Here is a 24,716-nt window from a genome sequence, read left to right as displayed (position 1 = left end):
ACTACTCAGAGAGCTTTATATAGACAAAGAGGAGACGCTCCAACCACCACTAATGTTTAACACCCACCTGTATGATGTGACGGCAGCCATTCTTACACAAGTACACCTACCACATGTTAGCTATTCTGTAGTGAAGTGGCGAGAGAGAGAGATTAGAGCCAGGGGCTGGTTAGGGGCTCAGAATGGACCCGGCTGTGCTGGCAATTTAGCCAGGACATCGGGATAACCCCTACTCTTTTTGAAAGATACCCAGGGATCTTTTAATCCTAGAGAGTCAGGACCTCGGCTTTACATCTCACCCAAAGGATGACACCATTTTTACAGCACAGTGTCCATGTCACTGCACTGGGGCATTGGGATCCACTCACAGACCACAGGGTAAGTGCCCCGTGCTGGCCTCACTAATACCCCTCCTGGCAGCAACCCAACCTTTTTTCTGATTGGCATCCCATCCAAGTACTGGCCAGGCCTGAACAGGCATAGCTTCAGGTGGATGGCCTGTTCTTATTTTTCTGCCTTGTTTGTGGTGCCACTGAGATAGACCTCAGCCCCCATGACCCAGAATTGGAAAGAGCAGATTCACAAATGGATTAATGGCTGTTATTCTTCTCTTTAAGTAAACGACTTCTCACTATAGAAGTGCTGGTGTACTCTGTTAGGCTTAAGACATGGTCCAGTGCCACAACTTGTTCCTGTACAGTGTGACAGATAGATAGATAGATAGATAGATAGATAGATAGATAGATAGATAGATAGATAGATAGATAGATAGATAGATAGATAGATAGATAGATAGATAGATAGATAGATAGATGAGACACTCTATGATAGATAGATAGATAGATAGATAGATAGATAGATAGATGCCACAAGTGTGTGTCATGATTGCAAATACATTTTCTCCCAGCAGGTGGCAGTATAGTGCACATTTGATATTTGTAGAGTACAGTACTGTGCTGTTTTAGTCTCATTTTATATTTGTGTTTATTATTTTGATCACCCTTCCTTAGTTATTTGATTTCTCTTTATTATATTTATATTTTTGTATTTATTTGTCATCATTTTTCCCAATGACCTTGGCCCCCAAAGGCTTTATTTTCTCTAAAAGAATATTTCTCTCTTCTACATTATCAGCTTCTATCAGCAGAATATATTCACACTTTACAAGTTACATTGTATTTAGGAAATTTTTAATTAAGAAAACTTAATAAATATACAGTTGTATATATTTGTGCATTATTCTGCATACAGTATATTAAATGGTATTTTGTGTTAGCCATTATGGATGTAATGAGAAGTCGAGCAAAATGACACCTTTTATTGGTTAACTAAAAAGATTACATAATGCAAGCTTTCGAGGCAGCTCAGGCCGTTTCTTCAGGCAACATGTAATACTTACAGAGCTGTAGATTTTGAAATGAATGTATGAACTATCAGAATAAGCTGAACTTAACTGAATTAAGAAGCCCACTATGTCTGACATACAGTATCTGTCAGTGTGCTATGGGTTAGGGTGGCAAACAGAGGTCTTCCCTTTCTCACAAAAATGTAAACACATATTATGGTGAAATGAAACAATATGGAAGATCTAGGACTTTGCCTTTATCTTGATTTGCTCCACACACACCTGAATACTGAAGGACTTCCTCCGGTCCTCTAAGCGGGATGGGTGTGAGTTTTGTTAATTTACACAGTAGGATGATATTTTCGTGTGGTGGCTTTTATCAGTGATTCATGAAACTGAATCCTCACCACTATTTATATCACCCTGTAATATGGATTCAAAAACAACAATAACACTTATTTCTATAGCCCATTTTCATACAAAGAATGTTGCTCAAAGTGCTTTACAAGATATCAAAGAGAGAGTTACAAGAAAAGAAAAAGCAAATAAGGTTAGGTAAGAATATTAATGAAAAAGTAACAAAGAAAACACAAATAAATCCATACGATCTTATAAAACATAGATACATAATTAGAAGAAGCTTAGTGTGTCCTTATATACAATATCATAATGTAAGTCTCTACAGGTGAGTCCTGTGTTAAGGTCAGAGTGCCTGGAACACAGAAAAAAAAAAAACAAAAAAAAGAAAACTTCAGTTAAGCTGAAGAAAAGAAAAAAAAAACAAATCTGAATGGTTTCCAAGGCCAAAAGACCATCCAGCCCACACTGGGCATTCGACAAGCACTTCATGATTGTGCTCTCTGTGGATGGCACTGTGTGTAGTATATGATCTGCCCGTGAGCCAAGCTAAAATGACCTAGTGATTAGCAATTTCATACGCTTTTTGAGATCTGCATCGGTTAATTATAAGGTTGTGCTCTCAGTTCTCACCTCTAGCTCACTTCTTTTGTTCATGCTTCAGTTTAAGAATCTTTCCACGAATGTATTTCTGGAACTGTCCCACACTTGTCTGTCATCAGCAACCTTCATTCTTTACCATATGTTTGGTGAATCCACATGATGGCTTTTTCAAACTGAGTATGACCGGGCTCTATGTACTTGGAATGCTGATTTGTTCCACAAGAGGGGTACAAGGCATGGCCTGGTGGGAGAAGAACCAGGGTTGACCCAAGGCATGTGGGAATGATTATATCTCTCAACTGGCCTGGGAGCATCTGGGTATTCCCCAAGGTGTGTTAGAAGAAGCTGCTGAGGATAAGGCGGCCAGATCAGTCTGTTATATTTCAGGGGTTCATATCCTTGTTTTATGTATTTTTTGTTCACTTTTGGGTCATTGTTTTAAGTTAAATTTACTTTATGTAATTTATTATGTAATTTGTTCTCTATACTTATGTCATGTTCTGTGTATTTTGTGGGGAGTTCCCCAAGGGGCAGGGTCACGTGCCAATTACCACCAGGAACTGCCCTGCACCCAATAATTTTGGAGGGTCTCCCAGATTTCCTGGTGGTTCATCTGGAATGTTCTTGGGAGTGTTTCATGAGTTCTGCGATTCTTCTGCGGTTATTATGATTGCTGGATCTTTGACCCTATGCTCTGTTTTTTTTTTTTTACTTTGTTTTGGTTGTACGGTTTTAGGCCTTTGTTTGCTTTGGATTATCTTATTGCTTCACGTATTTCCTTTGCCTTTTGTGCTCTGTCGAGCTTGCTTTTATTTCAGAAAGCTTGTTAAAAATAAATCTTTTATTTTATAAAGATTCTTTGAGGCTCTTTTTGTGTCTAGCTGGGGTTTTTTGATGGTGTTTCCCCTCTAGTGGGCATTTTTGAAACTGTCAGGACTTTCGTGCTTTGTACTGAGCATTTATAATGCAGTCTAGGTTGGCATGTTATTACCAGGACTCTCATCCAAATGAGCTGATTGAATATAATAATGGTGATGATCATTTTACAACTGGAATTACCTTCCTGTATTGCTAAACAACTTTGGATGATGTCGACATTAGATAGGCGCTATGCAAAATAAAGCTTACATGTTTGTTTGCTAATTGACAGTGGTGGAGTCCAGTGTAGCAGAGAACTGGTGAAGGCTGATTTTAAGAAACACAATTCTCTTTTTAATGGAACTGTAAAATTCTTACCATGCTGGTTGAAGTATTCCTTGGAGTATCTCCCAGACAGCGCCACTTTCACTGGAATTTTCCCCAGTAATTGTATGATATGAGCGAGATGATCTGAAAGTTTAAGACAGAGAAATAGCACAGTGAATAAAATGGCACTCCACTATCTGAACATTTGCATAACATTTATTTGTATTTTCTTCTATTTTTTTATGACAGTTGTTGGAAATTTTGAAAGGCTAGAATGGCTTTCGGGGTTAATGAACTTCTTCCCTGCTAATCTTGGTGTAGTCTTTAATGAATTTGGTGAATTGTTTCACCAGGGCATTGAAATGATGGAAAAGTGAAATCAGGGCAAGTGGACTCCATCAATGCTGACCAACTATTGTTGGACACTGAAACGAAAAGCATCAGATGCTGAGTACAAATGGAAATCAGCAGCAAAACATTTTTAGCTCAGTTGAACTAATGGTTGAGGAATCTGATATGGATTCCTCCTGAATGCCTCCCAACAAAAAGGATTTCAGTTTTCTTTTCATTTAATTTAAAAAAAAAAAAATTATAACAGAAGTCAGACAGTCTACTAACTGAATGAATGCACTTGTGTTATGACGTAGTACAGATGTACAGTGGAACCTGAGGTCACGAATGTCTCGGACCACGTACAAATTGGGTTATGACCAAAAAGTTCGCCAAACTTTTGCATCTGTTCACGACCACACACTCAGGTAACGAACAAGCCAGTTTCCCTTCCAGTTCGTACGCGCCAATGATTTCCGCACGTGTTCAGTCTCTCCCTGTGCATTCCCTGTGCAGCGAACGAGTGAGTGAGAGAGAGAGAGAGAGAGAGAACGAGAACGAGAGAGAGGGAGAGTGCGAGCGAGTGAGAGAGACAGAGAGAGAGCGAGAGTGCGAGGGAGTGAGAGAGAGAGTGAGCGAGAGCGAGTGAGAGAGAGAGAGAGAGCGTGAGCGAGCAAGAGAGACAGAGAGTGAGAGAGCGAGTGAGAGAGAGAGCGTGAGCGAGAGAGAGAGAGAGCGCAAGCGAGCGAGAGAGAGAGAGCGCGAGCGAGAGAGACAGAGAGCGAGAGTGCGAGTGTGCGAGTGAGAGAGAGAGAGCACGAGCGAGTGAGAGAGACAGAGAGAGAGTGAGAGCGAGTGAGAGAGAGCGAACGAGAGAGACAGAGAGCGAGAGTGCGAGTGTGCGAGTGAGAGAGAGAGAGAGAGAGCGAGTGAGAGAGAGAGAGAGAGAGACAGACAGCGAGAGTGCGAGTGTGCGAGTGAGAGAGAGAGAGCACGAGCGAGTGAGAGAGACAGAGAGAGAGTGAGAGCGAGTGAGAGAGAGCGAACGAGAGAGACAGAGAGTGAGAGTGCGAGTGTGCGAGTGAGAGAGAGAGAGAGAGAGCGAGTGAGAGAGAGAGAGAGAGACAGACAGCGAGAGTGCGAGTGTGCGAGTGAGAGAGAGAGAGCACGAGCGAGTGAGAGAGACAGAGAGAGAGTGAGAGCGAGTGAGAGAGAGCGAACGAGAGAGACAGAGAGTGAGTGTGCGAGTGAGAGAGAGAGAGAGAGCGAGTGAGAGAGAGAGAGAGAGAGAGAGTGAGCGAGCGAGAGAGCCCAAGCAGAAGAAGTAAGTAAACATTTAGCTTACTATTACACTGTGCATTCTACTGTATAATTAACTATTTTTGTGCTTAAAAATCTTTAAAAAAATATATATTTACATACAGCTTGTACAGTTCGGAACGGATTAATTGCATTTACGTACAGTCCTATGGGGGAAATTACTTTGGGTCACGACCAAATCGGTTTTGGAACGAATTACGGTCATGACCCGAGGTTCCACTGTATAGAGTTGGGTGTCATCTGCATAACAATGGAAGTTGACACCATGTTCAATATCCTAAGCAAAATGGGTTTGATAAGACATAACCTCGTGGGGTCAGACGTGACTCTCAAGCGATAATACACATATACAGACAACTCATTAAAAACTTTATAATAAAGAGATGTGAACTCTGCTACTAACAAGACTACACCCTCAGGGTTTCTTCCTAAAAACCCATCCTTCAGTCCAGACACTGTTCCGGGTTGCAGTTTCCCATTTCTACTCATGAATTGTGAAAATCCATAAAATAATTTGTGGAAAAGGAAACTGAACAGAAGACTTGATACTGGCATAAAGTTGGAAGGTAAAATTGCTGTTATCAATTCAGAAGCTCGGCAGCACAAGTTACCTGAAGCCTATGATTTATTTATACATTATAATGAGCACTGGGACAGAAGAGACACACACAGACATTGCAGATGCTTGGCCCCACGTCTGTGAGACGTAGTGAGAGCCAATCTTAGAAAGCTAATGTTTAATGTTAAATGTATTGCATAGGGTTTGCTTACTTTCTATTGAATTTCAGATTCTCATAATTACTAGGATATGATATAGTCTTATAGAACGATCCTAGCTATATCTGAAGAACAGAGTGCTAAATAAGCCAGTTATGAATCAGTTTTACTGCTAGCATGGACTATTAAATATGTTGCAAACAGGAGATGGCATACAGTTTACTCACCGTGCTTACGTGATTAACTTGCATAATGTGCCTTAAGTACGACTGTATGACCAAACTTAGAGAAATGAAACAAGATTTATAAGCCATAAATAGAACTGGCGGAGTGGTGGCTCTAAGGATAGGGATCTGCACTGACAGTCGGAAGGTTGCCGGTTCGAATTCCGTAAAACGCCAAAAGTGACTTCGTTGGGCCCTTGAGCGAGGCCCTTAACCTGCAATTGCTCCATCCTGGGTATGACGTTAATCTGCATCTAGCCCTGCATGTAAGGCCTGCAGGGAAAAACCCAGGGGTTGGTGGCAGAATTGGCACTTCAGACACCATAAAAAAACCTCACAATGCAATGCACTATATCAGCGTGTGCTCCTAACTTCTCTGTTTTGCTTTAGTACTAGGGTGTTGTACCGTGTTAGCCATTATGAATGTAGAGAAAAGCCAAGCAAAATGACACCTTTTATTGGCTAACTAGAAAGATTACAATATGCAAGCTTTCGAGGCAACTCAGGCCCCTGATGTAAACATCTTGCCTGAAGAAGGGGCCTGAGTTGCCTCGAAAGCTTGCATATTGTAATCTTTCTAGTTAGCCAATAAAAGGTGTCATTTTGCTTGGCTTTTCTCTGTTTTGCTTTGAAATTTTACTAAAACTTTTAAAATGAAGATATTTTTGTCTGTGGAATTATTTGATCACACGTCACACTGGTGCTTGAATCATCCTAGGAAGCAAACTAAAAGCTACACAAGTTTGGTAATTCTGGATGAACGCAGCTACAGAAGGATTTCTGCCTTCTATGGTATCTTTCTGTCATTTTGACTATTGCATCACTATATGACATAACAACAGCAGAATTTGGGGCCAACCTCATGAACCCGTGCACCATTCTGCCTTGTGTCAACAGTCCAGGCTGGTGGTGAAGGTATAATGGTGTGTGAAATGTTTTCTTGGCACACTTTGGACCCATTAATAACAATCAATCCTCACTTGAATGCCACGGCCTATTTGAGTATTGTTGCTAAACATGTGCATCCCTTCATGGCCACAATTTACCTTCTTCTAGTGGCTACTTCCAGCACGATGATGCACTATGTCACAAAGCAAAAGTCGTCTCAAACTGGTTTGATGAACATGGCGATGAGTTCAGTGTTTGTCAGTGGGCTTTCCAGTCAACACATCTAAATTCATTAGAACACCTTTGGGATCTGGTAGAACCAGTGGCGTAGCTATTGGTGGGCGGAGGGGGCGACTCTCCCCGGGCAGCACATTTTTGGGGGCGGCATTATTGGACAAAAGGCTTAATACATTTTCTGTGTAAGCAGCAGGGTTTGGAAAAATATAGCTCATGAATGAAAAAAGTAAAATTCTCTGATTTTTATCCACAAATGCTTCAAAGTAATTTTCAGACTGTCCTTCTGTGACGACATCAGACACAACAGTTCAAATTATGAGGCAATAACAAAAATAAACAGAAACATTACACTGATAATAATTTGTAGAAAGATAAACAACTAACTTACAATTTATAATTTTGTTTCGTTATCAATCCGAATGCGTTCTTGGTCTGCGCAGAAAACATCCCCACCTATCACTTGTACACTGCACTGGTTTTGATTTTCACAGCGTAATTATATTAAACTAAAAATCAGAACACGGCTTATCAGTGCGTCTATACTATATGCTTGTCTAGTTGATGCTGATAAATAATTATATGTGAAAAATTATTCCTGTTTCTCTATTTATGAATAAATCTATGCAAAATTTATTTTAATTTTTCTCTGTACGTCATTTTAATTTCCTATTTAAATAGGTTAACATATTCAGATATGTTGGAGGGCGGTAAATTGAATGTACAGAAATTGTGTGATGCAATTATGTCAACATGAACCAGGTTTCCAGCATCTTGTGGAATCCATGCCTTGAAAAACTGAGGCTGATATGAGAGCAAAACTAGAAGGCCCTATGCAGTATTAGAATAATTTGGGTTATGCACACCCACAGCATGACGAACCACCTCAAGATCCCAAATGAGGTGCGGTTAATAATGTTCTCAGCGACTGTTTCAATACCCTTCAGGTATCCCACATGTTTTTTTGATTTAATAAGAAGGCTCACAAGTGTTGTCATTACTCCACCCTGGCTCATGACAACCACACACGGCCTGCACAATGTCGAAAACATTCAGGATTAACAGAACATGATCTCGATTTTTGCTAGTCTTGTTGAGAGAGCCTTCTAGCCCTCATTACAGTAAATGTGCCAAGCATGCATTTATTTTGCATTTTCTCTCTACTCACCTTCCTCCACTGATATGTTTTTACCAACCCTGGGTTCAAACAAGGGATTCCCTGTCACCAGTTCAAATGCCTGAAACAGCAAGAAAACAAGTTATGAAAGGCATGGAAGATCATGGCTGGCTTACTTTCACAGCAAACACGTCATTTCAATATGCTGTCCCGTTACTCCTATCCACGCATCCTTAGGGCTATGAGTGGAAAACCCACACAGACATGGGGGTATATGCAGCCCCCTCATAGACAACGATTGGGTGCAGGATTTTAACTCTGGGTGCTGGGCTGAAGAAAAATTGAATTTAGTTTTTTACTGAAATCATTTTGCAGATCCACTGACCCTGTGACATGTTCAATATGCTGACATCTACACCCTGACAGCATTACAAGCCAACTAGTGTGCATTGTACAACGTTCAAACTGTCACTTTAGGAGATGACATATTGATGAATTTAAGAGGCTTGGTGTTGACAGCACTTTGTCATCACTTTGTCCTCCGTGTCTTATAAAAATTACATAATATGCTTCCTTACCTTGTAACAATCTTAACTGGAATACAAATACAAAAAAATTATTTTCTAAGTGCAACCAGCGCTCATTTCTCCTCCATAAACTCAAACTATTTAAAGTAGACAAGGACCTCATGTTGTCCTTCTATCGTAGTATGATCCAGTCCATGATCACTTTCAGTTTCATTGCCTGGTTTAATAGTCTGACAAACCAAAACTCAAAAAAGCTCCAGCAGATTACAAAGTATGCAGCTAAAGTTATTGGGGCTGATGTAGATGATTTGACTAGTGTGTGTCAGAGGGCAATGCTAAGAAACTGGAAATCATCTCAACTGATGACAGACATCCATTACATGTAGAACTAAACTTCAGTAAATCAGGAAGGATAGTTGCTTTGAAAACCCACACAAATCGCTCCAGAAACTCCTTTCTTCCTAATGCCATACGACTTTTCAATAAGAAATATCGGAGATAATGTTTAAGGTTTTGATATATATCCTGTTACCTTTTTTTTTTTTTTGGTATAAATATGTTTTATCTAACTGCCTTACCTTAACCTTTCTTATTTCTATTTGTCTGTTTTATTTCATGCTGTCTGTTACCTGTTATTAGATGCAACTGAGAAGGCAAATTTCATGTTTTCCTGTGTAAACATGACTAAATAAAGAAACCTAACCTAACCTAAACCTAACAGTCATTATTATTCTAACCTAGGACGCTTCTCATAATGAAAGACAAGAGAATATAATTAAATCTCAATAGCTAATTTTAATGACACAAATAAACTAAGAAAAATGATGTGTTATTTTTCACATCTGTAATGATTTAAGGGTGAGACCAAAATGAAGAAAAAATCTAATATTAAACTTCCTTGAATCTTCATCTATTTTCAGGTGCTCCTGTTAGGGGTCGCCACAGCTGATCATCTTCTTCCATATCTTTCTGTCCTCCGTATCCTGTTCTGTTACACCAATCACCTGCATGTCCTCTCTCACCACATCCATAAACCTTTGCTTAGGCCTTCCTCTTTTCCTCTTCCCTGTCAGCTCTATCCTTCTCCCAATATACCCAGCATCTCTCCTCCTCACATGTCCAAACCAACGCAATCTCACCTCTCTGACTTTGTCTCCCAACCGTCCAACTTGAGCTGACCCTCTAATGTACTCATTTGGACAAAAATAATTAAATTTATGTAGACAGAGAAAATCTGAGCCTGCACACTTGAATTTGATATTATCACTTTTCCGCTGATATATAATAAGTGTTCAAGTTGTTTTGCCTGCCTAAGGTAAAGTCATCCCTGATGGAGGATCACAGGAATCATGGGGTAGAGGGGTCCTTTCATCGGATTGGCGGGCCCAGCACTGTTTCAGCTGTGGAATGGCCAATAGGGGGAGGCAGCTTGATGGCTGAGGTCTCCAGGACTCTGAACAAATCCAAATCATATTATGTGATATCATCTACTGTTAAATTCTGCTCCATACTTTTAATTTTTATTTTTATACTGTATTGAGTATTTGTTCTGTTCTGTGTATTGTATTGTATTGCCCCCCCCCCCTTCTTTTTGACACCCACTGCACACCCAACCTACCTGGAATGGGGTCTCATTTTTGAACTTCCTTTCCCAAGGTTTCTTCCATTTTTTCCCTACAAGGGGTTTTTGGGAGTTTTTTCTTGTCTTCTTAGAGAGTCAAGACTGGGGGGGCTGTCAAGAGGCAGGGCCTGTTAAAGCCCATTGTGGCACTTCTTGTGTGATTTTGGGCTATACAAAAATAAATTGTATTGTATTGTATTGTAATGTATTGTAATAAAGAGATTTTACTCTGCCATATTCAGATGTCTTTATTAATTTGTAAGTATCGTCTCACACACATGAGGAGGAGACATTCAAAGGACTTGTGTGATCTCGTTAGTTTGGATGTGCAAAATACCGCATAATGTGTTCTTATCGACAGGTATTTATAAAAGCAAGCATAACAAAGGTTTTCCTGGAGGCATCCATATTGCTTTTCTGAATGTGTTACTGGAATGCGGTCAAGTCAGGTGTGATGTCATTCTCACATCCGACTTTTGACCTAACTGGAATGTCAAAGATCTGTGGGGTCTCTTCTGGTTTCACCTCCTCCTACCCTGAAGAAATATAACCCTCTGCCAGCCATCATGGAGGCAGTTTGCTAGGTGGGCTCACTCACCTCTGCAAAGATGCTCTTGTTTCAATTTATTGCTTGTGCAAACGAATAATCCTTTACCAGAGATCACCATCTGGTTCTCCAACTCTTTTAAACATAAAACAGACTCTTTGTCCAATATGAGAAACATGAATAAATTCACCCAGAAATGTTAAAGTAGTAAACATAAGACGGAAAGAAAAGTCCTTAGATTGTGTGCCAGTTCCAAAGGATATGAAATATGAAGTTAATGAGGGGCAGAATTTCAGTGGGTCGTGTCTCATCTTGGATGGGGTGGCCACAGATGCCAACTTAACATACAATCTCTAGAATCCCTGGAAATAATTATTCCTAGGTCAATTTAAAAAATAAAGGAGAGTTGGGAAAGCTGGTACAGTGGTTGGGGGTACTTGGGCCAATAGCTGGGCACAGATAGGCACACTAACTTAAGGACCTGTCACATGTCGGAGATGGCTGGGGGGGGCGACCCGGCTGGGATGCTCAGGAGGACCAGAGGAGGGCTTACACCTTCCCCAGACCATGTGGGGGCGACCGCCCTGGTACCTTTGGGGCCCACGGGTACAGAGCTTTGAAGCTAAACCCTGTGCCCCTATGCCTTTGGAGCCCTGGACCTCAGCACTTCCGCCACACCTGGATGTGCTGGGGGGAAGAGGAGCAGGGACACCCGGAGTGCTTCTGGGGATGCAGCCAGCACTTCCGCCACACTGGGGCGTGTCGGTGGAAGACTGCCGGAACACACCTGGAGCACATCTGGGGGAATATAAAAGGGGCCGACTCCCTTCATATTGTGACTAGAGTCAGGTGGAAGATGGACGAGGTCTGGAAGAGAGAAGAGGAGGCGGCCTGAAGAAGGAAAAGGCATTGGGTTGTGGCCAGCACTTTGGGGACTATTGAGCCCTTGTGTAAATGTGGAGCACCAAAATAAATGTGTGTGGGGTGACTCAAACATGTCTGCCTGCCTGTGTCCAAGTCATGTTCCACACACATTACACAACTCTTTCAGTGATTTTCAGTAGCAGACTTCTCTCTATATATACAGTATATAAAATCCAACATCTGTATGTCTATCTGCTTTTCACGAGAGAACTACTTAATGGATTTAGATTGGGTTCTTTTCTGTAATTTGCTTGAACATTCCAGTTGATTTTGCGACTTCTCTCATCGCGCTAAGTATCATAGTTCGCTTGCAGGAGAGATTTATTCATGTGAATCCGAGACAGAGGCTGTGGGCCGAGGGGAAGGGGAAGTGTGACATCAGGAGTGGCCCTCCTCACTCACGCGCCAGCCTCTGTTCGAATCGCTTTCCACGTTTTGGAGTGGACCTTTCCTCCGCTTATCTAGCGATACCTTTTATGCTTATTGATTTTTAAAGTTTGTCCTGTTTCATTAGTACGCGAGTGGAGCCGCAGGGGTTATCTAGTCATATATACCTGAGTCAGTCACATCACAATCCCCTGATTTTGCAGTTCTGTAGTATGACATACCCAGTGACTCATTCCAACCAGTCTGCGATCACCCAGAAAAATTATTCAGGCTTGATTTTGTCTTAAGTCCTAGGGGTGGGTTTTGTGTGCACGTGAGAGCTAAAAAAAAAACAATGAGCGTTCACCTGGAAGAACAATGCATAAAATTCAGCTACGAGGAATAAGGAATATGAGTCTTTTGAACTTGATGAACAGAAGAGAGGCTCGGCTGTCTGATGTCCTGTGTTTTATGTACCACGATAGAATGTAAAAAAAAAAGAGTCCAGATTATGGCAGAACTCACAATATCTGTAAAGCCTTTACGTGGGACTTTGGAATGGCTCCATTGGGTACCATATTATTGGCTTTCAGAAAAAGTATCAAGCTCACGATACTTTGTAACTGAAATTGTGCTAGTCAAGTTGTTACAGAGTCGTCTAATTTGACATTCCCAGCAATTTCTACTTGCATAACTTGACATTCTCAGATGATGGGATCACCAGTACATGGGTTAATTTAATTATTACCAGAGGACCTCTGTAGTTTTAGCCCTGTCTTAATCTCTCATGTCCATAACGTTTTATGGACCACACGTTCATGTGTCAGTAAAGGTTACCTTCTATAAAAAGTCTGTAAAAAATAACCTCAGGTTAAACTAGTCCAGTGCGAATCAACATGTCAATAAAATTCCGTCATTTGAGCGATTCAGATGGGGCTAATATTACAGAGGTCCTCTGGTAATAAACACCCAGTGCCTGAAGTGGAAAAAAAAGAACTACAGGGTAGTGGGTGGGGGTTTATGTCCTCTCAGAGGTCTGAAGACACCCCAATTTGCAAATATGATACAGAAACCTCTGAGATGGCCCTCCTTGCAGGTGCAAATGGATGTAATGTTGTCGTTGTTATAAGTAAGGGTTGCTAATGTGGTGCAAACTGGCTGTACGCATGCATTAAATAAGAGGAACAGGGTGTGAAAGCCCAGGGCACGTACAGCCACCCGATCCCAACACAGACAGGCAGGACATTGGTTAGGCACACAACACCGGTTTATTTACACTGTGTTGCCTTCCACAGCACACAAGACACAGAGCACAACATGGTCCCTTTGGCCGCCAGTCCTTCCGCCTCCACTTCTCCTTGGGCTTTGTCCTCATCCTCCCGACTCTGGCCATTCAGAAAATGGCCATTCTCTGGCCATGGTGGTAACTGGCTCCTTTTATAGGGCACCCGGAAGGACTCCATGTGCCCAATGAGCTTGTTCCAGCAGCATTTCTGGGTGTGGCAGAAATGCTACCAAATAGGGCCCTGTAAAAGTTCAGGCGTCCCCTGGTAGTGGCCACGGGTCCCAGCAGGGTTGAGCTTCCATGCTTACAACCTGTTGCCCCGCTGCAAGCCAAGGGGGGCTGCCCTCTGTCGGTTCGGGGGAGAAACAGTCTTGCAAATACTCTCTCCCCAGGTCCTTCCATACTCAGGGCAAGGTAAGGGCTCTGGCCGTCCGCCACAAGGGAAATTCCAGTACTGAGTACCAGTTCATACCGGCCCACTTCAAACAACGACTTTACACCACCTCCTGGTGTGAAAAACTAATCCCATCAGAAGAAGGTCCTGCCCTACCCTGAAAAGCCCTTCTGACCATGGAAAAGGTGGACTTGGAATTGGGAAGCTTGGAGCCAAGGATCAGACTTGTAGTGCCAGACGAGGAAAGCCAGACAAGGAGATTTGGAACTTCAATTGTATTTAAAAATGTACTTGACACTCAGCCTGTTAGCCAGGGACCCGAATCGTGTTTCTGTAGACCCAGTGGAGATGCAGCCTTTTTTTTGTGTTTAACTTTGTTTCTACAGTTCTCCTTATGTGACTCCTTGTGTTAATTTTGTATAATGAAACACGCTATTTCTGTACACACAAACAGTGATCACTCCTGTGTCTTTTAGCATACCAGGCTCTTCAAAGTGGCACAACTGTTAATGCCTTTTATGTAAGTGTTAAATAAGGGGCACGGCTCCAATTTGATCACTGTCATGGGCTGGTCAAAAATAAGAGGTGCGGCTATTTGAAACAGGACGTGGATGGTGGATGAGGCCGTGCATACAGGCTGTCAGGGAGTGAGATGTGATGGTCAGGCATTGGTCTTAAAAGCAAAAGGCTGTCATTTCCTCAGATGACAAGTCAGGTGTGACCCTTGGCAAGTTGCTTAACACCTCTGTGTTTTAGTTGTAAATAAAAAGGAAGTGAAGTGTTGTAATGTTCCTTCATTTTTTAAGCTGCCTCGGAGAAGACATCTGCTAAATATACAGTCATATTAAATGTTTAACTCTGTCTAAAGCTGATGTCACATTACAAAACTTCCAGCTGTTGTCGGACCTGCCAACTGCTGTTGCTGATTTTCTCACTGGACCATGTCAGATTTACATGACTGAAAATTGCTTGGCATGTCAAATTTATCATCTATGTGCCTACCTTCCTGCACAGTTGTGCTCGCCCAATAACATGCTGTCTGATGGTTCTGTACTACCGGGGTAACAGGTACAGCGAGCTCAGCTGCAATTTTTTCATTTCTTCCATTCTGTGGTGGTACATAAAACTCGAGACCAGACAGATGAGCTTCTCTTCTGCTTGTGAAGTCCCAAACACCTGTGTTCCTTATTCATCTTTGCTGGACTACATGCACTATATTTCTGGATGAACATTCACTGGTTGTCAGCACTCATGCACACAAGCAGGCCCCTATGACTAAAGATTAAATCAAGCCTGTATGATTTTGTTGGAGCGAATCGCAGCCTACTGTAGTTGGAATGAGTCGTTGGGTATGTCACATTACGGGACTGGCTTCATGGGAGCGCATTGCCATCTGCCTCCGAAAATCACTCTAATGTGACATGACGTTAACAGTGTTCAGAACTTGAGGACGACTTCAGTCATTTGAAGAAAACTCTGATAGGTCGTATCTCCATTGCATCAATAAACAATCGACACACCAGACGATCGATCCAAACAAGGGTGCATAGTGCAGATCAGTATTTTTTCCAGTGCAAGAAATCATCTTAATTGGAGATGGTAACAGCTTCAAAGAGTTTAACCATAATGTGTAAAGCATGACAAGTACGCTCTATAAGGAGGAATATCCTACCATGCAAGCTGTACTCCAGATATCTGCTGCAGTGTTGTAGCCCGCTCCAATGAGAACCTCCAGGGAACGGTACTGCCGAGTCTGGATCTCATCAGAAAAATGCTTGTACTGATGGAAAGGAAAGCTGTGATTAAACAAAGAAGAAAACAAAACTAACGCCTCCATTAATCCAGTCAGTCAGTCATTTTCCAAACCTCTATATCCTAACACAGGGTCACGGGGGGGTCTGCTGTAGCCAATCCCATCCAGCACAGGGCGCAAGGCAGGAACAAACCCTGGGCAGGGCGCCAGCCCACCACAGGGCACACACACACCAAGCACACACTAGGGACAATTTAGAATTGCCAATGCACCGAACCTACATGTCTTTGGACTGTGGGAGGAAACCCACGCAGACACGGGGAGAACATGCAAACTCCACGCAGGGAGGACCCGGGAAGCGAACCCATGTCTCCTTACTGCGAGGCAGCAGTGCTACCACTGCGCCACCCTCCAGTAATCCATTGATTGTTTAATAAAATGCTTCTTTGGTATTTACATCAGCAGAGGATTAGATTTTTTTTTTATGCAAACACCTGTATTTCTGTTCAGTCGAAGCATTTAGACAAGCTACTTTCACTTATGTGACTCAGAATTTATTTCCACTATCAGCGCATGCTCCCAACCTCTAGTTCTAAGAATTTTTTTTAGAATACCAAGTTAAGATCTGAGGGGCCCTAAAGTGTTATTCTCCGTCACACTACCTAGTAATTTATTCCATGTGTCCAGGTTATCTATGTGAAGAAACACCTACTAACATTTGGGTGAAATCTGCCCCTAACAAGTTTCCAGCTTTGTCCTTGTGTTCTAGTTGAAATATTTAACAGCTGGGAACTATTGTACTAAATCCCTTCAGAATTTTTAACACATCGATCTTGTCACCTCTAAATCTCTGTTGCCTTAAACTGAAAAGGTTCAATTCCTTCAGTCTCTCCTTATAGCTCATACTTCGCCGTCCCAGAATCAGTCTTGTCACTGTTTGCTGGACTCTTTCTGGTGCTGCTACGTCTTTTTTTGTAATATGTAGGACAAAACTAAAGACAGCACTCCAGGTGAGGCCTCACTATTGCGTTATACAACTTTAGCATAACCACCCTTGACTTGCACTACGGCATATCCTGAACAAACAAAATCTAATCTAATCTAATCTAATCTAATCTAATCTAATCTAATCTAATCTAATCTAATCTAATCTAATCTAATCTAATCTAATCTAATCTAATCTAATGCTGTTGATTAGCTGTGCATAGAACATTTTTTGTTTGTTAGTCATTTGCACAAAAATAAAAGTAATGCTATATTTATAAATTGTTACAAATCTGTGTCCTTTTAAATGACAGAGGTGGATTGACGTTTACAATCAGCGGGAGCTTTCCCAGTGGCCTGCTGCCTAGCCTGGCCTCACATTCAGAGCAACCAGTGAAATAAACTAATGGTGAAATTATACAACGTGATTATACTGGAAAACGAGCAGGCGTTATTGCTCTGCACTGGGCACAAATCATTTCGGTTTAACATTGGAGTTCTGGTTGGAAGATTTTTTGTTTTTGTTCAAGTCAAGTTCTGAATTCACTTGCGTCTCGCACTCTGACAGTTAAACAGGAGCGCTATGATGAGAGGTGCGTACGTCTGGAGCTTTTGTGATTAAAGTTATATATGAAGATTGTTTAAAAGTTTATAATATACTTTGTATTTGGATATTGTATGGGTTTTGGTATTTGTTACTGGGTATTTATTTTGTTTTATTTTGTTTCAAATTGTAATGAAGTGTAGCATATTGTCACATTTTTAACGTTTTTCTTCCTTTTTCCCTCATAGTGACTGAAAAGGCTACACGAGATGTTTTATTTTATTTTTTTTATTAATGAAACATGTATGTGAGTGGAATGATTTGTGTTTTTAAATGTACCTGTTGTTCTTTATTTCATGATAAGTTTGTTAATGAACGTGTCTTACTTTTACTTTATTTTAATATTTTTAAAGTGCGTCTCTCGCGCACAGACAGTCATACCTTAGAGCTATAGTGAAGGAGTGACTGAATAGGCTACACAAAATGTTTTATTTTTTTACATTTTTTTTATTAATGAAACATGTATGTGAGTGGGATGATTTATGTTTTTAAATGTACCTGCTGTTCTTTATTTCATGATGTTTGTTAATGAACATGTCTTTTTATTTTAATATTTTTATATTAAAAAGTTAAACCTGATGCCAGAGTGACTGAATAGGCTGCGCAAAATGTTTCATCGTTTCTTGTTTACTAAGTGCATTCTTTAAAAAATGCTAGACAGAATTCTGTGGCACTGAGCCATTTTTTGAGTATTTTGTCAAATTCAAAGTGGTCTTTTTTGACCAACACTTCAAACTTTGTGGACGAGTATTCAGCATTACTATCCAGACACGGACAGCGACTCGGCTGTGCTGATTCCAGACTCCCAGTTGAAACTGCACACATAATCTCTGCACTGGGGATTCCGCTGACAACTACTTTTTGTGGTTCAGTGCTTTTTGCACATTTGTTTTGATATAAATATTATAGAACTACATGGTTTATTTATTTATGAAGTGTTGTTCCACACTTTATCAGAGGTTGTCTCGAGACTAATATTTAAGCGTGAAATGGATGTGTAAAAGCTGAATCTACTGTCTCCTCATTCATAAAACCTTCCAAGACAAAATGGTGTTTGTTGTTTTTTTTGAGTCTGCGCCTGTACAAGAAAACCGATGTGTGTTGTGTGGCCTGGCCTGGGTTAGACTTGGGATTCCCGGCCTGAATCAGCTTCCCACTCTGGCCCTGCACTAAACAAATAAAGAACATTCCGTGGAATCTGGCAGCAGATATTTTTTAAACAGTTTCACTTACCACCCAACAGGAACTGCCAAAGTCTGCAATTTTCACCTTTATTTGTTCTTCTCTACCAGACATAGAGTGCTTGAAGTGGAGATTGTCACAAGGAAAAGTGTCTAGAAAGAAGAAAAATGAACATTTTTGTACAAATTATGTTCTTTAGAATACAGTAATCCCTCGCTACTTCGCGGTTCACTTTTCGCGGATTCACGACTTCTCGGATTTTATATGTAAGCATATCTAAATACATAACGCGGATTTTTCGCTGCTTCGCGGGTTTCTGCGGGCAATGGGTCTTTTTACTTGCTTCCTCAGTTGGTTTGCCCAGTTGATTTCATACAAGAGATGCTGTTAGCGGATGGCTGAGAAGCTACCCAATCAGAGCACGCAGTTAAGTTCCTGTGTGCTGCTGATTGGCTCAGTGACGGAGTGTTGCATTAACCAGGAAGTCTCATCTCACTCATTCAGCATTAACGTGCTACTGCTTCAGGGGCCGTGTCCAAGCGCCAACAGAAGATGCAAATGATTGCAGAAAAGGTAAAAGTTTTGGATATGTTGAAGGAAGGGAACAGCTACACCGCTGCAGGACACCATTACAGCATCAATGAGTCCACGATTCTTTTTATTTAAAAAGGAGGAAAAGCATATAAGATCTACGGCCACAGTGTCCTTTAACCAGGGCGCAAAACGAGTTGCAAGTGGACGTGATAAGGCAGTAGTCTGGATGGAATCTGCTTTAGGAATCTTTGCAACAAGGTCGACAACGTCATGACCGCCTACAAGCTGCTACATGTACTTCGCTATACAGTAAGTGTAAACTTATCTACCAATTTCATATTGCTTAGCAGTTGTCCCTGTTATTAATAGAGTAAATGGTGGGTTGTAAACAATACAGGGAGGGTTTAAAAACGTCCAAATACACGTTAAATAATTAAATAAATATAGTGTCCCTACTTCGCGGAAATTCAGTTATCGCGGTCAGCCTTGGAACCTATCTCCCGCGATAAGTGAGGGATTACTGTATGTCCAATTCTTGAGCAATGTCATAAAATTTTATTTCACTGCAACTGAATTAATATACATTCTAAAACACTCTAAGGATCAGTGGGGAAAATTAATGAAACACATAAAACTAATAAATAATTCCAAAAAGTAAAAATGTATTAGTTCAAAATGGGCTTGGGTAAATTTCAGCAGGTTTCACTCCCTCACGGGTTGTTCAAAATGGTGGAGTGTCCGTGTTCATTTGACCTTGACTTCAACTAGACCAGGGGTCTGCAACCTTCACTATCAAAAGAGCCATTTTGCCCACTCTTCCTCCAAAGAAAAATAGTCTGGAGCCGCAAAACATAACACAGCTGATAAACTTTTAAAAGTTTTCATCTTTTTTAAGATTTTACATGTTACAACCACGGAATACAACAAACAGAAGTGCAGTGTGCATGTGTAGGGCTACTTTGAAATAAATTAAACTGAACTATGCAGGCCTATTTGGGTCCTTCCTATACCTGTGTAAAATTAAAATAAAAACTAGCCCACTTTAATATAAATAAAACATTTAGCTGTAGCTTAGCAGCTTTAAAAAAGTAAACATCAAATTCCATTTCAGTGTGCTGAATCAACTGAAGCACCTGAACATACAAAAAAACCTACATCAGCTCAGGGTCCGAAATGAATGTGTTTTGTTTTTCTGAAAAATAATAGCTTATTAAATGCTATTGTTGTCACCTGTTTAAAGTGACTTCTGTTTCTGAAGTTCGCTGCTGATCATCTCTATGTTGGGGCTGTACAATATGACTTTGACCTTCACACAGGACTGCAGGCTCTCATGTGTGAGGCGGGAGCGATATTTGGACTTTATGAAGTTCATGCTTGAGAAAACTTGCTCACTTAAGTATGTTGAGCCAAAGTTGGACAGGACTCCAAATGCATATTTTTTCATGTTCATATACGTTTCGGGAATGGCACTCCATGTGTCGAAAACAAATTTGTTGGGTTTGGGGAGGTTTTCAATATCACTCCATTTGTGCTCTTTAGCGAGAGTAGCCTTCTGACGGGTGACTTCTTCAAGATCCGCTGTCAGGCATTTGAACTTGGACACCCATTAATCTTTATCTGCTATGTCGTCCAGTTCAATTTCTAGATCGGGCTTACTCCTGTGAATGCGGATGTGTTCAGCAGGGATGGGTCGATGTCCAGGGGTGTGACAGGGAAGGAGAGAGTGTGTGTTTTTCCTTTCTGAACTCACTGAATCTTTCTCTAAATGCAGCTTGCATTTTCTGAACAATTTCCCGTTTGTTTTTAAAGTCGGAGAATAGATGCTCTGATATTTTTATGAATGATTCTTTCATGTATTCTCCGTCTGTGAATGGCTTACCCCTCCTTACGATCTCTTGAGCTGCCACAAAACTAGCAGCTGTAGTTGACTGTGTAGAAGTGATCCACTTTTTGAAAGTATGTTTGCTCTGTTCAGCTTTCCGTTGCAGTTCTGAAATTGCTCTCTTTCGCTTATCTTCACTTGGGTATTTTTCAGTGAATGCTGAGTGCTTGTTTTGAAAATGTCTTTCAACGTTACATTTTTTGTTGTTCGATAATTTATCGCCACATATTAAGCACACCGGTAAGCCAGCGTTGGTGGCGTTGAAGGCAAATGCTTCTGTCCACGCAGAATTAAACTCTCTAAATTAGATGTTAAAATGTATAACAGTAGTAGTAGTAGTAAATAAACATATATATATATATATATATATATATATATATATATATATATATATATATATATATATATATATATATATATATATATATAAATACAAGTTAAATTAAGAAATTGCCATTATTCATTTTCATGGTTTTTATTTTTTTGTCAAGGCCAAAGGGAGCCACTACAAGGAGGCTGAAGAGCCGCATGTGGCTCCAGAGCCGCGGGCTGCCGACCCCTGAACTAGACTAAGAGCAGAGCGCCACACTACCCATAAGCCATTGCAAAGTGTTGTATTGCGTCATCTTCTATTTGTTGCAGTTATTGTGTAATTTTAAAAATGCTTTTACTTCTTCATTTTCCCTCATATTATGAGGAATATCATTAGACCTACAGATAACGAAAAGGTAAACTCTGAAAATATTTCCAATTTGATAGAAGAGCCTAACACTAATTTTGTTTTTCTTTCTGGCCAATTTCAGACATCAGTGTTTTTCCTTTTTGAGAGTTAAACTATAAGCATTCAGGGAGTGACTTTGTGTGAGAAGTGTTTCAGTTTTTAGGAGATTAGCTGACATCATAACACAGAGCCGTACTCTGTTTGCCTTGTACCTTGTATGCACTCCCTTTGGCGTCCACCTACATTGCTCCATCCTTGAGGACTCAGGCATTGTTCTCTGACAGTCAGGAGAATGTTTTCAGGTTTAATATCAGTGTGGATTATCTTACACTTGCTGTGTAGGTAGTCTAATCCCTGAAGAACCTAACAGAGACAGGGAGGAAAAGAAAGCTACATGATTAACAATAGAAAGGGAAACATAAGAACAAAAAAAAATCTTTATCAGTGAAAAATTATAGAGTATATCATATAGTTATATAAAAAACAATGAAGTAGAACGCATCCATCCATCCAATTCAGAACAGTAGAACAACGTAGACGAGAACAGGCCATTCAGCCCAACAAAGCTCGCCAGTCTTATCCACTTAATTCTTCTAAAATAACGTCAAGTCGTGTTTTGAAAGTCCCCAATGTCTTACTGTCTACCACGCTTCTTGGTCACTTATTTCAAGTGTCCATCATTGTTTGTGTAAAGAAAAACTTCCTAATGTTTGTGTGAAATTTCCCCTTAACAAGTTTCCAACTGTGTCCCCGTGTTCTTGATGAACTCATTTTAAAATAACGGTCTCGATCCACTGGACTAATTCCCTTCATGATTTTAAACACTTCAATCACGTCAACTCTTAATTCTTCTTTTGCTTAAACTGAAAACTTTTCTATCACACGATTCCAATCCAGGGTCACAAAGTGGGAGAGGGCCCTGACTAGAACATTTGTCTATTGCAGAGCACACCCACACTCACACACACCCAGTCATAGGGGGCCAAATTGAAGATTCCAGTTAGTTAACTTAAAACAAACATCTTTGGAATATGGGAGGAAAACCGGACCACCAAGAAAAATAAAACATAAAATAAACATAAACGCCTATACAGTCTCTACAGAGTGTCTGGGATTCAGGCCCATACATCAAATATATTGGATCAGCTCTCCAGAACAGCACTTGTTAGCCTACTCCCATTTGAACTCATTTTAATCCAAGTTCACCCCTTTTTCTTCTTCTGTAATCCATTTAATTTCTATCTAACTTGACTTATTTAATAATAATAATAATAATAATAATAATAATAATAATAATAATAATTCATTACATTTATATAGCACTTTTCTCAGTACTCAAAGCGCTATCCATACAGGGAGGAACCGGGAAGCGAACACCCAATGTCATTGTGATGCCCCATCCTCTTGAACCTTTGCACACGTTAAACCCTGGGCATCTTGTAGCTCATAACTGACCAGTGTAAGATGCAAGGGTTCACTGTTGCCCCTTTAAACCCCACAGACAGATGCTCAGACCACAGGATAAAAGCACTATGAAGTATTTTAATACTTTTTCTTCTTATTAATAGTGCCCTAAGCACCACAGCCAAAAATAAATAGGCAAGTAATCACTAGATACAATAATAAACACAATACTCTTTCTCCTCCACACCTCCCAGCAAGTCTTGTCCACCTCCACCTGGATTCTGGCTCGCTTGCTGGGTCTCCAGCAGTCCTTTATATAGTTCTTGACCCGGAAGTGCTTCTGTCCTTCAATCCATGGGTCAGATGAAGTACTTGACTAGTTTGGGGCTTCCATCCTCGTGAATTGGGAATACTTCCGGGCTATGGAGGAAGTATGACTCCTCCTGTCCTTTCACAGCTCCCCCTGGTGGGACCCACGGTACCCAACAGGGCCGAGCAACCGAACTCCAAGTCCCAGGATGCCCTGTGGGAATCTGAGGCACCACTACACTCCAGGGGATCTGCCATCTAGCATTTTGGGGAGGCAGTGTCCATAAGGTTCAGCTGCTGGCCATCTCTCACACCAGAAACCAGGAGTGAGTGAAAAACACAGATATGCTTTGAGGTGCAAAAACAACAGCTGTCCTTATTACAGTAAATGTCAATATAGAAACGATAAGCAAAAATCAGTGTCACGCACATATATATCCAACACAGTCAAATACACACAAAAAGAATAAATGCACAAATGAAAAAGTAAGGACTATTTACACCGTGTATATCTGCACCATCCAAGAGCTATGCAGCGAAGTGAAAAAGAAAACGTTTTCTTGCTTCAAAAGACTATATAAAAAATTCAGGAAGTTATTCCACAAAGAAACAAAAATAATCCAAAGGTCAAATAAACCCACTTCTCACCACCTGTTCTCCTCAGCTATCACCTCCGCTCCTACTAATAACTCGGTGGTCTAATCTGAAACCCCTTACTCTTTCCTCACTGCTACACAAATGATCCGCAGATCAGGACAGTCAAACAAAAGACCAGCGCTACTGTCAGAGCAGGCATTGAATTATACGGTTTCTGGGTTTCTGCATCCAGTACCCATAGATGCTCTCGAGGGTCACCCAATTATCTCTCACGTTGTGATGCTGCAGCATGTCCTGATGCTGCAAACAATCACTATTAACAATTCAGACTCAAGTGTGCATGTGAGGCTTTCCTTCTGCCCTCTTTATAAATAAAGGTTGTTTATAATAAAGGTTATTTATTAATCCCCTTGGGATTAATAAAGCATCTATCTATCTATCTATCTATCTATCTATCTATCTATCTATCTATCTATCTATCTATCTATCTATCTATCTATCTATCTATCTATCTATCTATCTATCTATCTATCTATCTATCTATCTATGAATTATATAGTGCCTTTCATATCTATCTATCTATCTATCTATCTATCTATCTATCTATCTATCTATCTATCTATCTATCTATCTATCTATCTATCTATCTATCTATGAATTATATAGTGCCTTTCATATCTATCTATCTATCTATCTATCTATCTATCTATCTATCTATCTATCTATCTATCTATCTATCTATCTATCTATCTATCTATCTAT

The 24,716-nt window shown here is 40.6% G+C and overlaps 1 protein-coding gene across 1 annotated transcript in view; it reads right to left on the bottom strand.

Moving 5' to 3' along the window:
* Nucleotides 1–24,716, bottom strand: part of si:ch211-220i18.4 (SRSF protein kinase 2) — an 87,919-nt gene that overhangs the window by 13,979 nt on the left and 49,224 nt on the right. The window contains exons 7-11 of the mRNA XM_051921089.1: nucleotides 21,857–22,007; nucleotides 18,559–18,659; nucleotides 15,657–15,764; nucleotides 8,372–8,441; nucleotides 3,542–3,634 (exon numbers count right to left, since the gene is read on the bottom strand). Of these exons, the coding sequence (XP_051777049.1) occupies nucleotides 3,542–3,634; nucleotides 8,372–8,441; nucleotides 15,657–15,764; nucleotides 18,559–18,659; nucleotides 21,857–22,007 (523 nt within the window). The remainder of the gene's footprint in view (nucleotides 1–3,541; nucleotides 3,635–8,371; nucleotides 8,442–15,656; nucleotides 15,765–18,558; nucleotides 18,660–21,856; nucleotides 22,008–24,716) is intronic.

The sequence above is a fragment of the Erpetoichthys calabaricus genome, chromosome 18 (assembly GCF_900747795.2).
Source record: "Erpetoichthys calabaricus chromosome 18, fErpCal1.3, whole genome shotgun sequence".
NCBI classification, from domain to species: Eukaryota; Metazoa; Chordata; class Cladistia; order Polypteriformes; family Polypteridae; genus Erpetoichthys; species Erpetoichthys calabaricus.
This window is presented reverse-complemented; position numbering and strand designations above follow the sequence as displayed.